This window comes from Ochotona princeps, chromosome 5 (genome assembly GCF_030435755.1).
Source record: "Ochotona princeps isolate mOchPri1 chromosome 5, mOchPri1.hap1, whole genome shotgun sequence".
Lineage (NCBI taxonomy): Eukaryota > Metazoa > Chordata > Mammalia > Lagomorpha > Ochotonidae > Ochotona > Ochotona princeps.
The window spans coordinates 64942546-64960470 of record NC_080836.1 but is presented as its reverse complement, the minus strand read 5'-3'; the positions used below and the strand labels follow the sequence as shown (position 1 = coordinate 64960470).

Genomic DNA, 17925 nt, shown 5'->3' with positions numbered 1-17925 from the left:
CAGGAAAAATACAGAAAATCTAAATAAGAAAAAAAGTACGTTTTTTTTTTTTTTTTTGGTGGGAATTTGTGTTTGAAAACATTCTAAACTCTAGGAGCAGTGATTAAAATCACAAGAATTCAAGGAGTGGGACTCCCTTCTCTCCAGCTCATGCCTTCCAAGGAGCATGCCAGGGATGCCCTCCACAGGGTCTTTTTATAAATTCCCAACTTTATTACTATTACATAAACATTTGTGACTTTTACATTCATTCACAAACAGTATTAAATTAGAATAAAAATGATTTTTTCTATTCTTCAAACTTCCCGAGAAGCTCAGGAGTTGCATAATTTAAAAGTATTCATTTTCCAAAGGTTCTAGTTTTTCAACCATTTTTCTCGTTAGGAAAATTAAATCAAAGAATGAAACATGTGGTTTTAAAAGGTGGTCAAGTGACAGTGAAACTTGATTGTTGCCACTGGGATAAGAAATATTATTTTTACTTCACTAGGGTCAACTGCTTGCTAGAAAACAGAAAATCAAGAATGTGGGTATAGGCTCCAGAGCGAAGGCTCGGTGGCTAAATCCTCGCCTAGCAAGCATAGGGATCCCATATGGGTGCTGGAACCTGTCCAGGCTGCTTCACTTCCTACCCAGCTCCTGAGCTATGGCCTGGGAAAACAGTATAGGATGGCACCAAGCCTTGGGACCCTATACCTGCATGGGAGACCCAGAAGAAGCTCCTGGTTCTGGTTTCAGATCAGGTCAGTTCTGGTTGTTGTGGCATTCTGGATAGTGAACCAGCGGTTGCAAAGTCTTTCTCTCCCTGTGTCTGTAAGTCTGATCTGCTTTTCCAATAAAAAAAGAAAAAAGAATGTAGGGGTGAAAGAGGAGTAGAAAGCTGTTTACAAAAATATAATATAAAAATTGAGAAATATGTTTAAGACTAGGTTTATATAATATAGGTTTCATATTGTGAAGAACATATACGTTTATAAGTCATCCAAATCCTCATTGATGTGCATGCAACAAAAATTCTGTAATTTGCCAATGCATAAATGGGCTTACCATGATATTGGTTATCAAAACACAATAATAATAGCAATAAATTGCAATGTTGTCTTTTTAAAAGATTTATTTATTTTTATTGGAAAGGCTGATATACAGAGAGGAGGAGAGACAGAGAGGAAGATCTTTCATCTGATGGTTTACTCCCCAAGTGGCCGCAACAGCTGGAACTAAGCCAGTCCGAAGCCAGGAGCCAGGAGCTTCATCCGAGTCTCCCATGCAGGTGCAGGGTCCCAAGGCTTTGGGCTGCCCCTCCACTGCTTTCCCAGGCCACAAGCAGGGAGCTGGATGGGAAGCATGGCTGCCGGGATGAGAACAGAGGCCCATATGGAATCCCAGCACGTTCAAGGCAAGGATTTCAACTGCTATACTATCATGTCGGGCCCAGTTTTGATGTTTTCTAACATTTCAAATATGCTTCTTTTATTACTTTTATACTATTACTATTTTACGTAAGAAAGCAAAAATTTATGTGTGGGTGTGGTGGATAGTACCTTGCCTGCATTCAAAAAGCAGGTAAAAAATTAGAGAGGACAGCTCTGCCTGCATTTCAGGGCAGATATCCTGAATCTAGCCTCCCAACACTGCTTGTGGTGATGCCTTTATTTCTGGTTGTTTGAAACTGGAAACAGTGGTGACATATAAAACTGCCAAACTCCAGGGATTTTTTTTTTCCCAAGACAGGTTCTATCACCCAACATTTTACCATACTAGCTGCTTACAAACATGACAGACCGGCTGTGGCAAAGATATTTTCAGAGGTCTAAAATTGTGAATTCTTTTTAATCCTTTAGATTGTTGTCACTGCAGAATTGCAAGTGAGCCCTGATGATTTAACTCAACTAGGGGTCACCAGAAATAAGATCATGACAGCTCAATATGAATGTTACCAAAAAATTATGCAAGATCCCATTCAACAATCAGAAGGTAATATTAACTATGGTGTTCTAAATGCATTTGACATTTTTTAAAGTTGTTTTATTATGCCATTATAGTCTACCTATTTCTGTATAAAAAGAATAGTTGCTAGTTTTTACTACTATATGCAATTTTAATTATTTGTGTATGAGGAATATTTTGTGGCAAATACTTTGTATTTATATTACTTCTTTAATAAAATCTAATAAAAATAAGTATATGGCATGGTGTTTCAGATCACACACACACACTGTGATATGACTAAAATAGCTAATTAATTTATCTATATTTTACTTCACATAGTTAGAATTTTATGGTTGAGCATTTGAAATTCACTATTTTCAAAAACAGATTTATTAATTATAGTTAACATGTTGTGTAATCTATCTCTTGAATTTGTTCCTCCCATGTAACTGGAATTTTTTGTCCTCCAAACAGCTTCCTCCACTCCCCCATCTTTGCCCTATTGCCTAATCTGATAACTACCACACTGCTTCCTACTTTTATGAGATCAACCCTTTTAGTTTCACATATAAGTGAGATTATTCGGGATTTGCCTTTCTGTGTCTAGCTCATTTCTGCCAACATAATGTTCTCCAGACTCGTCTAGGTTGTCACAAATTACAGGATTTCATTCTTTGTGATGGAATAATGGGATATGGGCATCCTAGCCAATATCTTAACCAATAGGCCAAATGCCTTTTTCTCAAAAATCTTTTTGCACCAAAATAACTTACATTTTATTTTAAGTTTCCACAAACTGTTTGAATTATACTCATATTTGTATCTGGCAAATTTGTTTTTTGTGAAAGGGGATGAAAGCTGTTCTTTTCACCCTGAACAACTTTTGGATTCTTAATTGAATGAAACAAGCAAATATTAATTTTTGGAGCTGTATTGAGATGCTATCTATCAATTTTTAAAAAAAATTTAATTCAATTAGAATGTTTTAATATTCCAGAAAATAAGAGATTATCTCATTTTGACAGTAGGGTTTGAGTTAGTCAGTATTAAAATATTTATATACATATTTTTTTTTCATTGATTTGGCATCTCATTTTAAGATCTTAGTGCTACTATTTTATAACTATTGAAATAACCCCTTTCATATCATCTAGACATATGTAAAAGTAGTTTTTGAGTACAATGGGTGAGCAATAAGAATACTTTCACAAGAGTTTAATAATAAAATAATTCTGTAGTAGCATAAATTCAACATCATTGAATAAGTTCTTTCTTCTGGAGTTTCATAATGGACTTTTTATTTCTATAAAAGCCTCTTTTCTATTTCTAGAAAGTATTATAATAAATAACTATATATATATATATATATTTTAAGATTTTAAAATTTTTATTGGAAAGGCAGATATATATAGAGAAAGAGAGACAGACAGGAAGATCTACCCATTGATTCATTCCCCAAGTGGTCACAAGGACTAGAGCTGCACCAATCTGAAGCCAGGAGCCAGGAGCCTCCTCCAGGTCTCCCCCATGGGTGTAGGTACCCAAGGCTTTGGACCATTCTCGACTGCTTTCCCAGGTCACAAGCAGGGAGCTGGATGGAAAGTGGGGATGCCGGGATTAGAACCGGCACCCATAAGGGATCCAGATTACGTGTAAGGTGAGACTTCAGCTGCTAGGGTCCAAATAACTATATTTTAAAGTAATATTTCCAAAATTAACTTGACTACAAACACTTTAGTAATGGAATAACTATCAACTTTTCAGTGAAATGTCAACACAATTGGAAAACATCTAGACCTTGCAATTTATCATAATGTGCACATGTTGTACTTAGTTACATAAACCATTCGGGGCTTATATGAAATGGACACATTTGAGAAGCTTTCTGAACGTATATCAAGAAAATTTTATCTGATAAACCAAAGATGTATTTAAACCAGTAGTATACCAATGTAAAGTATTTTAATAGCTGTTTGGAAAATTAGAGGAGGGAAAACTGAGATTATGTGAGGTGCTTGTCTTGTTTTTATAACAATGAAATTATTTAGACTTTCAGATCATTAGAACTTTTCTACATTCATGAGGGCTAGATCAATTCCAAGATTGCTATGCAAGTCTGTTAAGAATAATAAACATCTCACACAGCTTTCATGGTCTGTCTCGAGCTGACAAGTTAGAAAATTGCTTTCTTTGATTATAGGCTGGAATAAAACTGGAACATTTGGTTCATTTTTCCATATTGCAACGTAATAGGTTCTCAACTCATTGAAAAAAAAAGGTGAGGTTATTAAACTTTCTGCTGCATTTGAAAAGGAAAAGATAGATGAGTAGAATTTGTTGTAAGTATCTTGCCAGGTTAGATTACACACTAGATTATTCATTTGTTAAAATTGTAAAATAGGAAATACTGGGGTACTTTTATGCAGAGAAGGACATTTTGTCCAAAGGCAAAGATTTGAAAATAAAACATGTTTTCAGAAGCCCGTATTGTTTTGAATTTCAAGTGTGAGGACACTATTTAATAACTACTTTATAGCTAAGGACAACAAACATACAATACTTGATTTACAGAGTTGGAAACTATATTTAAAACATCTGAATTAGATCTAGACTTTTCATGTATTTAGCTGTTACTAAATTGGGTTTAGAAACTGGTTATTCTACATGACATCTTCATTTTCAGTGGGAAGGTTTTGCTTGCTGTCAGTGTGGCACCACCCTTGAGAGCTCCTATCTGCATGTGTGACCAGAGGGAGTTACTTGTTCCGGTGTTTGCTCCATTCACAGGCGTTTACTGCAATCGCACCTGGGATGGGTGGCTGTGCTGGAATGATGTTGCCGCAGGCACAGAGTCAATGCAGCACTGCCCGGATTACTTCCAGGACTTTGACCCGTCAGGTAAAAGCAGACATTTGTGCACGAATCTCACTGACATCTTTGTAATGCGTTCGAGACTAAGTGTTCGACTTCTTTGTTTTCCTTGTTCATCTTAAAGAAAAAGTTACAAAGATCTGTGACCAAGATGGAAACTGGTTTAGACATCCAGCAAGCAACCGAACGTGGACAAATTATACCCGGTGTAATGTGAACACACATGAGAAAGTGAAGGTATTTCATGATTATGAATTTACATATAGTTTGCATTATTTACTTAAATGGTTGTCCAGTATAGTGCTACTGCAGGCTCTGCTGCCATTTCATTATGTTCTTGGTTCTGTGATTACACTGATGAAGCAATCCTGTTAGGTAACAGGATATTTACAAGTCAGTGTCTTAGTTCTAATGTTTCAAATTTCCCAAAGAAAACATACCTTGTACGTGTAAGAAAGGGGAAACTTGTCATTTGTGTTGGAATTTCTGCAATTACCTCAGAAACTGTGCTTAAGTAAGCAGAATAAACTCAGCAGGGTTTAACCAGCCCCAACTTTCTGGCAGCAAAAGATTATTGTTAGATCACTTTCACTCATGTTTCCACTTTAAAATTATTTTTATTGTTTATTTAATCGTAGAACGGGACAGACAGGAAAGGGGGAAAGAAAGCAATTGTGTTAACCATTCACTGGCTGACTGAAGCAGCTAGGACTAATCTTGGCCAAAGCCAGGTGTCAGGAACTCAGTCCAGGTCTCCCATGGATGGCCGGAGCCCAAGCACTTCAACCATCACCATAGCTTCCCAGAGACTCCTGTGATAGCCAGGTGCCAAATCCAGGGTCTTCAGTATAGGACAAACACATCTAAAACATGGCTGCTTTGCGATGGACAGTGACTGAATCCTTGCCCTCAATGCCACATGGGGGTCAGTTTGGTTCTAGCTCCTCTGCTTCCCATCCAGCTCCCTGTTTATGACCCAAAGCCTTGAAACGCTGCCCCCACATGGGAGTCCTGGAGGAATTGGCTCCTGGCTCTGAATTGGCTCATCTCTGGCTATTGTGGCCACTTGGGTAATAAACCAGCAGACACGAGATCTTTCTGTGTGTATCTTTTTCTCTCTGTAAATCTGCCTTTGCAAAAAAGTAAAATAAATCTTTGTCTTTTTAAAGAACATATTAAACAGCAATTTAACCAATAGGCAATTTCCTGCTCCACAGTCCCACTTCTCACGCATTAAAGTCAAATTGAATTATACTTCATAACAATAAGAAGGCTTTGATAAAAAGTCCTGCATGTATGTGTATATGTGTTTTATAGTCATTGTGTTACATTGACATCCAACTTTGTTTTTGTTTAATACAAGGAATGTTCTTAAATGATTGGCATAGAATAAGAATTTGATAATATCTCATTATATTTATGAATCATAGATTCCCTGATTATTCATAAAATGGCCCGAAGAGAATTATAAAAATATGCAATAAAGTGATAGGGTATAGTCAAGCAGAATACAGACAAAAAATGAAAGAGAAAAGTCAAAATGAGAATTTCAAAAATACATTTATAAACATGAATCTCATGTATTTCATAAATGACCGTATTGGGATTGGGTTCTGAGCCTCAAATTTGCCAAAGGAAAAACAGAAATTCATTAAAGAAAGCAAGCTTTACTTGGTACTTAAGTCAGAGCAAATCAAATTACCAGTAGCATTTGATTTCAGGCACACAAAATATAAAATACTGGCTTCTTATATGATCAAGATATCAATGAAAGTATAACTTTATAGATCCCAAATATGTCCTCTCATTTCTTAAATGAAAGAAAATGTAATTTATGAATTCACAGGAGTTATCTGAAAGATTTGATTCTTTATTCCTGATGTATTCAAGTATTTAAGATTTTGCATGATAATCATTTTAAGGCTATCAGTTTGCATGTTTTTCAAAAGAATTTATTTAAATAAATTTGAGCTTATAAACATGGGATTGTAGATACTCAGAGTATTAATATGACTTATTATTGTTTTTATTTACTTATAGACTGCACTAAATTTGTTTTACTTGACTATAATTGGACATGGACTATCCATTGCTTCACTGCTTATTTCACTTGGCATATTTTTTTATTTCAAGTAAGTACATAAAATGTATTTAAAATGTTACCAATTGTTTCTGGTGAATACAGTGTCCTGGGTATGTTTGACTCAAAAGTTGACAAAATATACAAAATATAGAAAATGAATAATGCTTAAAATTAATGAAATATTTTAAAAATTGGAATAATTGACTTTCCTTGAAAAAGCATGTAGTGAGAAACTGATTAAACATTAAATCTCCAACTTCACAAAATTAGCAGCAATCTAAGAAACAAGTCATATAAAAAGTGGGGTAACTTAATATGAATATTTCACTGTATTGCTTTTGATAACTAATACATATGATGTCATCTTAAATGACTAGCTTAATCAGTTTTATTTATATTTGCATGCATATTACAGAAACTGGAGTTTTGTATGAGTACCAGCTATGGTATCAAATATAATTATTCAAAATGCAATATGAACAAATTGGAGTTAGAGGTACTTTTCTTTGTTTTGGGGGTTTGTAGGTGTTTCATTTAAAAGGTTAAATTCTACTTTTAAGTTTATTTATAATTTACTCCTTTTGCGGGAATGGGGAATCATGGCTCTAATTTTTTTAATCACATAATCAACAGGGAACTTTTGAATTTATACGAAGGTAAATTTCAAAACACATATGCAGTATGTATGTCTTAACTGGGTTTTTATAATTTTGATCACTAATAGCAATTATAAAATGCATTATAAAAACAGCAAATATCTATGTTACTGTATTTTTATAATTGTCATTGTTGTCTAATAAATTAAAATTATGTTAAAAGGAGAGAAAACAAAAAGCTTAAATAACATTAATAATAGTTAATTAATTTGAATGTACCTAATGCTAAGTACGTTTTCTGGGTTTTTGTCTAAATTTTTGTTTTAACATGAGGAAAACTAAGTTTATGAGTTGGTATAAAATCAATCCGCCACTCCACTTGACACAATTTTTAAATCACAAGGGTTTGAACACTATCATTCTTCTTGGGAAAGTATTTGTAAATTTTAAACCTTTTGCTTATTTAAACAAAAATGTGATTATTAATTAACAGAAACTAGCTAGTTTCATTTAAATTTACAATATTTTGTAAGAATAGAAAAAATAAAGCATGTTACTAATTTTTAAGGAAATTATATATAAATAGTTATCATTAATACATCCTATTCAGCAATTTCTCATATTTTCCCAGTTTTATTTCATATTGGCTTCTTTTAATGGTTTTGTTTGTATAGTTAAACTACTTTTATAACTTAATGTTCTGTAATTACCACTTTATATGACACAAAAGTTTTTTAAAACAGCCATTAAGTTGTAAATAATATTTTACCTCATGGGTTTACAATGTTGCACTGAGTGACTCCTCTATTTTGGAACACTGACATGCTTCCATGTTTTTCTATTAATAAAAAACACTGCAATGGAGATTTTCAGTTAAAACTTCTTCCATATTTTACAATATTTTCTTAGGCTACTGTCCCAGAATCTTGTGATTTCTTGGTAAACAGCTATATATCTTTTGATGGCTTTTGAAACATGTCATTTTTAAAATATCTTAAAATGTATGTTCAAAACAATTTTGTAAATATCTACTTCTTCTTACCTAAAGCTGGTTTTCTGCAAGAAGGACCCATCTTCACGAATGATACTTTTTGAAATCCAGTGGCAATAACCAGAATACTAGGAAAAAAACTCTGATCTTTTCTATTTCTTACCCACCATTTCCCTTCCGCCCTTCAAATTTAACTCATTAAAATCCCTCCAGCCTATCTAATTTGCTTCATCTCTATTATTATCACCACCAGGCTTATCCTAATAAACTGACTTTTCCTTTTCATTTTGCTTCAACCAAGGCAGCCAGACTATGTCCAAAGATTTATACTAGATATGTATCAGATTTTGTCAATTGTTTCAATTTTTAGAGTTTCAATTTTAAGTAACATAAAATCAGGGCTGGCATTGTAGTACAATGAGTTAAGCCGCTGCCTGTGACTTGGGTATCTCAAATGTACACAGGTCCGGGTCCTGGCTGCAACACTTACAGTTCACCTCCCTGCTACTGGACATGGGAAAGCAGTTCTGGATAGCCAGTTCTTTAAGCCCTGGCACCACATGGAGGATTCAGATAGAACTCCTGACTCCAGGCTTTGGCCTGACCCAGCCGTGCTGCTTTCAGCCATTTGGAGAGTGAGCCACTTAGTTTATTCGTTTTCTCTTTCTCTCTCTTTCTTTCTCCATTTCAAAGAAATAAATGAATATTTTTAAAATATAAAATTTAAATCATTAGCATACCCTTACATTTCTTGGACAAGTTTTTAAAGAAGTATTGTGCTCATATGTGGATAATGGAAATACAATTAACTAGTCATTCTCGAAGCTGAACTAAAATGAAAAGAATCAATACCCAATCTGATAGGTATGTACTTGGCTTTGAATTAAAAATATGACATATTCAAATCTTCCTATAATAACTATTAAAATGGTAAAATTTTATGGACTTAACTGGATCCTGCTTTTAAACAAGTCCTAATTTGTTTTATATGGGCCATTGTGGTTTTTTTTTTTTCTTTAAATTTTAGGATAAAAAGACTTAAAAAGTACCTTGCATTTACCATTCAATGAATGGTAAGAGTCAATCATTATTTCACTAGAGTTACATAAATAAATTTAGCTAATAGACTACCTTTCATAGTAACCCAACCTAACAGTCATATAATAGTAATACAGGGTAATACCAAGTGTAATGATGGCCCTTTAAGTGTCATGGCTTTATGAGAATGGAAAGACTTGCCCTGACTCATAGAATCAGAAGAGCCTTGACATGATCATCTAATTTTAACAAATAATTCAATAAGTAGAATATCAGCCGATAGAGATTTTAATTCATAAGCAATGAAGAAACAGTAGTCTGACATTAAATTTGCTTTTTAAGAAATTAGTTTTATAAGATTAATCCCAATCTGTGTTCTTTCTATTTAGTTTATTTAGTTAGTATCAGTTTTTGGCTTTGCAATCACTCTGTGTTGTTTAGTGTATTAAAGTTGCGATATGGATATTTAGCCCTGGTAGGTAAAATGATCAAGAGAAATATGACTTTATTTATAAGGCAGAATAACAGATAGGAATGCTGGAGAGGGAGGAGAAAAAGAGAGAGAGAGAAAAATATCCATCTACTGTTTCACTCTGTAGATGATTGCAACACCTAGGTCTGGGCCAAATTGGAGTCAGGAGCCAGGACCATCAGGAACATCTTGTTCGTCCACATGAGTGGAGGGGGCCTAAGCTTTGGACTTGGGATAGAAATGCATGATGGTCTATTTTCCAAAAACGCATAGACACAGCAGGAGCAGTAGCCTAGTGGCTAAAATCCTCACCTTACACACCCTGGGATCATATTTGGGCACTGGTTCATATCCCAGCTGCTCCTCTTCCCATCTAGCTCTCTCTTGTGGCCCTGAAAAATCAATAGAGAAAGACACAAGACCTTGGGACCCTGCACGCACGTGGGGGACCCAGAAAAAGCTCCTTGCTCCTGGCTTTAGATCAGCTTAGCTCCATCTGTTGTGACCACTTGGGGAGTGAACTAGTGGACAGAAGATCTTTCTCTCTGTCTCCTTCTCTCTGTATATCTGCATTCCCAATATAAACAAACAAACAAATAACTAAATAAAACCAAAAATCAAAACCAGAAAGAACCAGGACACCTGGGACATGGCCTGCTAGCATTGCAAATGGTGGCCTATCTCACTCTGCCACAACACTGGCCCTGAGATTTCTTTTATAACCATAGGAGACTGTGTAGCTTATTCTATACCTCAAACTTGAATATTAAAAAAATTATAATCTTTGAATTTAGACACTTAAAATAAATACCCCTCAAAAAAACCAGTTTTATATTTTAACGATTTATTTTACTTAAAAGGCAGATTTTACAGAGAGAGAAAGTGAGAAAGAGACAAAGGTAAATCTACTGATTCACTCACCAGGTGGCCACAGTGGCCAGAACTGATCTGATCTGAAGCCAGGAGCTTCTTCCAGGTCTTCTACATGGATACAAGGACTTACATGGATACATCTTCCACTGCTTTCCCAGGCTATAAACAGGGAGCTGGTGGGAAGTGGACCAGCCAGGATGGAATGAATAACCAAATGGGATGTTAGCAGCACAGCTGGAGGATAATCTGAAATGCTACCATGGTGCCATGGTGGCCCCAGATCTATCTATTAAAATGAGAAAGGCCTCTAGGAGCAATGGAGAAAATGTTACTTAGCTTTGTTACAGCAGGTAACATCTCTGTTTTATTTCCTTAAACATCCCCTGATGCTCTGCATAGAGCCCTGAACATAGGCGTTCAAAAATTTGGTGTTTGTTTGTTTTGGGGGAATCAAGACATACTGTAGCTTCGAAGCTTCTTTGTAGGACTGAGTTTTGTGCCCTATCATAATGTCTTTGCTTTTATCTGACCTTTAGACTAAGACTCCTTAAATTCTTATCAATAGAGGGATCTGTGTAAAATAAGAAGGGGGAGCTAGATCAAAGGAAGACAAGGGTTACATTAGAAAATGCTGAAATGGAATGGTTCATGAAGCATGCTCATATAGATCAGGGCCAAAACACATCATTAGCTTTATTCCAAGTAATCTGGAAATAATTCTTAGAGGAGCGGATGTTTCACACAAAATCATTGCATATAAGAGAAAATCTACCAACATATCCTTTCTGGCTTGTAACTACATTCCTGTCACTGTAGTTACCCTAACATAGTCTTTGATAGAGAAAACTACTTGCTCCACCCACCCCAGTCTTTGATAATTGAGGGTCAGTGATGCATGCTAATAAAATCAAAGAATATGAAAATGTTGATTTAAGGTACTGTTTATTTTTTTCTTATTTAGAAAGAGGAAAATCTACTCATCCACTTTAAATTAGAAACAGAACATGAAACATCATTCAATAGATATATTTCAATAGCATTAAATCCAATTCAAAAGAGGCGAGCAAGAGATGGAGAGCAGAAAAGAGAAAGAGAGAGAGAGAGAGAGGAAAAAACATAACTTTGAGTTTTGCCAAGCCCTGAGAGGCAATGACTTACTCATAATGATCCTTGGAAAAACAAAGCAGAACCTTTTAGATAAAAAAAATAAACTTTCCTGGAATTAGTTATAAATTATGTTTTAATTACTGTTTCAAATCTGAGATTGCAAATTGAGATGAAAGAATGCCATTGTGAAAAGAAAGAGGGGAGGGGAAGAAGGAGTGGTGGGTGGGAAAGGCGGGCAGGAGGGAGGTGATTGTGGGTAGTACTGCGCTCTGATATCTGTATTGTGAAATGTCTTTATTTGTTCACTTTATATAAAGGAAAAAGAAAAAAACAAACAAAAAAGCCCATCATTTCAATTGTCTGGAGAATGCATTTAACCAGGGAGGAAGCTACATCAAAAGCCAGAAAATATGCAGGAAGGGAAGAATAAAGCCCACCCTGCATTTCCTTGGAAAAAAGGAAAATCTGAGAGCCTAGTAAACCTCATTGACTTTCATGTTAGACAAAGGAATCCAGCTAGATTCATGTAAAAAAGAGCATGTCATGTCTATGTTACTTGCATTTCAAACATGGAGTCTAACAATTTTAAAATCAAGTCACATATTTGCAATTACATAGACAGTATTATCTTCTTCAGGTAGTTGTTAGAGGCTGTAAGTAAAATTCAGCCAAAAAAATACTTGTTCAGCTGGAAGTCCAAAGTGGTCTCAAATTATTTCACTGAAGTAATCCTGCAGTCCTTGTATTCCTGCTTTTCAGCTTTGCTGCTTTTCTAGGTTGTGTATAAATATATATATATGTTCTTCAGTATTCTGAACTTGTACCTCATTTATAGTTTCTTCCTATTTGAGTTACAGCTAGATTTTTTCCTAAAGACATAATTTTCTTCTGAAATTGTACAATATCTAATCTTTAAATCTACTTAGACACAGCTAGCTAGTAAAAGAAATACTACCTTGAGCCTTTCCTTACAAATAATGCTGATAAAACTTTCTCTGCAATCAACATTGTCCATTTATTTAAAACTTAGCAAGTTTGCGCAGTTAGACATTTATAGAGGGTTGAATTCCAAATGGCCAATGAATAATACCTTAACAGCACACTTCTGTGCTGACCCAGCATCATCCTTGCTTTGTAAACTTTGACACATTCACATCTTGTAAATTTGTTATATATTATTGTCCTGTATCTTATTCAGTTTAATGCATGTCAGGCTTATTCTAGTTTAATGTTAGATATTTTATTAAATTATTATATATTGTTTCATTTATTAAATCTTACTCAATACATTTCTAAATGAATAAATCTTCATCAGTGACATGATGAAACCATCTCTCATGAAGACATTCCTACTTACTAATGTGAATCTTGCTTGGAAAACTTCGGAAACATGTCCGATGTAATTATATAATACAGTAATTGCATTTCCACATTAGAGTATCAGGTTCAACTAAGGACAGAGTAGTGCAATAAGTAATAAACTTGCTTTAACAAAAACCAGTTCCACTGGAAGGTAATTGGTATTACCAGCATATGCTGGAGATTTCTAGGTATGAAAATGTAAAGCAAATAACTGCATTAAGGAAGTTAGATTTTAAATAACAAATGCCTTAATGCACTTAACTGTGTGCTCAGATTATTCTAATGACCAAAAGAAAGATAGCTTCCTTTATTATCAGTTTTAACTATAAAACATTTTTTTGTTTATTTGCAGGAGGATAAAAATCATAGAATTCAGACAGACAAATTGGCTCATTTCCTGTCGATTAGGAAATCAGTAGCATTGCCTGTATCAGGATCATTCTCAAATGGGAGAAAACCAGTTGGCCATACCAAATGAATATGGCTGCTCCTTATGCAGTGTGATTCATGTTAGATTTAATTAACATCCCAGAGAAGCATTGATAGGGAAGCAGTGTCACAAAGAAAATCATTTACACTGTAAAGGAAGTTTCCATTGGTCCTGGTGGTGGTGGAAACATGCACACACTAATCTGACTAAATGAATCACCAGTACTCAACAAAAATAACTATTGATGAAAACATATGTCTACCACTTTTGATACATCAGTAGCTGAGTATATCAACTCAATGTTCCATCCAAAAGAGAAAATATAGTTGTACTGCTTATTCTTTTCAATGTATTTGGTGTCTTCTGCCTACTGCTTTGGCAATATCTAGATTGGCATGAGTTTTTCCCCTCAGATTCATGTTCATTTTTTTATTGGAAACAGATCAAAGTGTTTGGGAATCAAATTAGGTAAACTAGAGTCAGAAAACATGACAGTGCAGACTAGTCTATGTTTGTATTGCTGGCATATCTTTCTCACGTTATTTAGCTTGCTGAGGGTAAGTATTGAGAAGAGTAGCTTGGAAATTTCTAGCTCATGTGAAAACTAAATGGAAAAGCAAAGGCAACATTTTTGCCCATACTAGCACAGGATTGTAAAGATGAAACAGCATGGTATTTGGGGTCAATATGGTAGTGAACATTGGAATTTGGAGACAACTATGGGAAAGATGAAAATTTTAGGCAAGGAAATTTAGGTTTCCTGATCAACTGTTATTGATCTTGGGGATATTTTTTCCTAATACTAAATTCTTGCTTTGTGATAAAAGTTGAAAATTTGTTTAATGTTTAATTGAAGTATTTTAAGTATTTGTTTTAATAAAGGGGCAGTTTTGTATTACAGAGGTGAAAATAAGCGATAGTTCATCTTTTGTGACAGAAATCTATGATTATTTGATAAAAATCCATCATGTGCTATTCTATTAAAAATAGCCAACTACTACTAACTGTTCTTCATCAACTGAATGTTATGTTAGGTAAATATGTGCCATTGCTTATTTCATTTAATCTTCAAGGCAATCCTCTGAAGTACTGTTACTATATGTATATTACAAATGAAGAAACTGAGAATGAAAGATCTGAAGTAATTTACTCAATCCAAAGAGTAGGTTCCTGCAGATGTAGCCTCATTTCAGGTTTCTGAACTGTATGTACTAAAGTAATATGATCTGCCTCTAATTTTTCCATAAGAGAATAGGAAACATGTGATCTTAGTACATATAAAGTGTAATGGCTTTGTTGGCTCGCTTGCACCAACTGCCTCTAAATCTGCTTGTCAAAACCGCATATTGAAATGATATTCTAAGATCATTAGCGGTCGAGTTTTTCAGTGGAGATGATTCAGACCCACAAACCACATTTTGTATTCTGTGGTTATCCTAGAATATAAAGGGATGTTATAAAATTTTTAAGAAACCAAGAGAGGACTTTTGTAAAACATTCTGTAAGTTTATAAACAATTAATTTTAGTATTTTGAATGAAATATGGATGCTTTAAGAATTTGGGGTAAATAAAATTATTTGCAAGTTAATGTTTGACAAAATCTCTTACAATGAAAGGCTCTCGTTTAAACAAGCTATTTGGTTACCAATCATGTGTTTTTGGTTTTCAAGTACAAGCTGATTTTATTTGTACCAGTACATTTACATGTGCTAGTGAATATGTTTAGAAGAAAATAATATGCATTACCAGAAAAATCTGAGCCATTTTTACCTCGAGACATTGATAAAAACCATATGCCAGAGATCATCTGTCTGCATTTGTTTAAGTTGCACATGCCTGCAGGCAGGAATGGAAGAAACTAAAATACTAGGTTACTGTTTTAGGCCGTAGGACACAGTACAAAGTGAAATGCTTTGGCAACCATCCAATTAATCACGGTAATTTGGACAGAAAAACTAGATATCATGTTTCTGAAACAAAAGTCTTTGATTTGAGTTATACAGAGCGGATTTTCTAGGGTTAACCATACCATGTAGTTAATCTTACAAAATATTCAAAATCAGATGGCATGTCTCTGATGGGCGACTTCATGTATCCTCTAATTCCTTTCTATTATAGTTTAAAACTTTGCCCATAAAGACATTGTTTAGGAATCAAAAGTCCTAATGGAAGTATACCCTTTTATTATCTGTTGAGAGCAAGAAGGATTTTGTGGTGGCTGCACTCACAATAAACATGTTTACAAGTGAATATGCACCAGCAATTCACTCTTGAGTGTTTATTTAAACACACTGAAGGGGTAGAACAATCATGAGCAAAGAGGCAGTTCTCACAGGTAAGGAATATAGACTACCATAGAGAAACACAAGCACAAAAGGTGAATAAAGCAAATGAAAATTATTTTTAAACTGATTAAAGTTGGCAATTCTTTCTAATCCTTCTACACATGATTATGACTAACTTAAAGTTTTAATAATGTGCTATTTGGATTATATTGATTCTCTACTATCCTTTCAGCTCATGGTAAATCTGTATTCAATTACTAATTTGAAAAAATGTCTTTCATATTGTTTTCCTTCTTTCCAAGTTACTTCTTATAAATATTTCATGTTTGTTGTCTACGGAGACTTCCTCAAACTTTTGACATAAATTAAAACCAATATATATATACATATATATATATATAATATATATGTGCTAGTATATATATATGGTATATATATAATCAACAGAAAAGGGAAAAAACATCCCAGTGATGACAACATTTGTTTCCCCATGATGAAAACTGAGTTAATGAAAATCTATTACAAAAAAGTGGGCAATTGGTTCCTCTCTAAACACTATTCAGCTTGCAGTAGAAATGGGGTAACCTTAAAGCACTGGTTTCAAAGTAAAGCCATGAAACCATTGTATATGTTCAGTAGTTCATCACAGCAGACAGATATACCGATTTGGAAAGAATATTCCATACTAGGCCTTTTCTCCTGTTCATCAACTCACTTCACAGCCTTCAAAGAAAAAACACTGCTAGGATATTTTATTTAAATTGGGCTTAAGTGTGAAGTGAAATGAAGCATACCATTGTAAAAATTAGAAGTGAAAAACAGGGCCCAGCACGGTGGCCTAGTGGCTAAAGTCCTTGCCATAAATGCACTGGTTCTAATCCTGGCAGCCCCGCTTCTTATACAACTCCCTGCTTTTGGCCGAGGAAAACAGTCGAGGACAGCCCAAAGCCTTGAGATCCTGCACCTGTGTGGGTGACCTGGAAGAGGCGCCTGGCTCTTGGCTTCAGACCAGCTCAACTCCAGCCTTTGCAGCCGCTTAGGGAGTGAGTCAGCGATGGAAGATCTTCCTCTCTGTCTCTCCTCCTCTCTGTATATCTAACTTTCTAGGTAAAATAAATCTTAAAAAAAAAAAAAACCCTGAAAAACAGAAAATAATTAAGGAGGAAGTAGGGGAAGGAAATGCAGGTAGAAAGGAGGATATTATGTGTAGTATCACTGTGTTCCAAAATCCTCATGTATTGTGAATACATGAAGTTTGTTTACCTAAGTGAAATATTAATTTTTTTAACTGAGCTCTTTTTAGTATGAATTCCCTTAAATAATAACAAGAATCATGTTTCTCTTTTATTCAAAACTTTGAAAGAATCATTATTTCTGTAAAACATAATCAATATCTTATTTCTCAAATTTTATAATGGCCAACCTCTTACCACCCTACAGATTCCAAATTCAAGAAAATGACTCTCCAATATGAAACTAACCATTCTTAGAGGAACTCCACCAGGATTTCATACACATATTTGTACTTGAGTGTTTTCTAATTCTCAATGAGCTTTCCAAAGATCATTGGAATTCATTTTCTTTTCATTTATTTTGTGATACAGTTCCATAGGCTCTGGGATTTCCCCTCCTCACCCTGCAAAATCTCCTCCTCCCACTGATTTCCCCTATATTATTACAATAGCATATTCCTTCAAAAACAATCATAAATTCCTCACTCTCCTATTTAAGTGTGTCCTGACGTAGGTATGGACAATGGTAGAGAGTCCCACATCCTATTGCTATGATACACTTAACATTTTCATTGGGAGTCCATCTTTGATTTGGAAGTAGAGATACTTACAGCACTGTTTTCACATTTGGGTAGGATAGTCTGTTATACAGTTC

At 34.6% G+C, this 17925-nt stretch overlaps 1 protein-coding gene across 4 annotated transcripts in view; it reads left to right on the top strand.

The window, feature by feature from the left end:
- The window catches only part of CALCRL (calcitonin receptor like receptor), an 88826-nt gene that overhangs the window by 52432 nt on the left and 18469 nt on the right, over nt 1-17925 (top strand). For all 4 annotated transcript variants that reach the window (XM_058664706.1, XM_058664705.1, XM_004576988.4 and 1 more), the window contains 4 exons: nt 1842-1974; nt 4717-4827; nt 4925-5037; nt 6841-6932. In XM_058664706.1, the coding sequence (XP_058520689.1) occupies nt 1842-1974; nt 4717-4827; nt 4925-5037; nt 6841-6932 (449 nt within the window). The remainder of the gene's footprint in view (nt 1-1841; nt 1975-4716; nt 4828-4924; nt 5038-6840; nt 6933-17925) is intronic.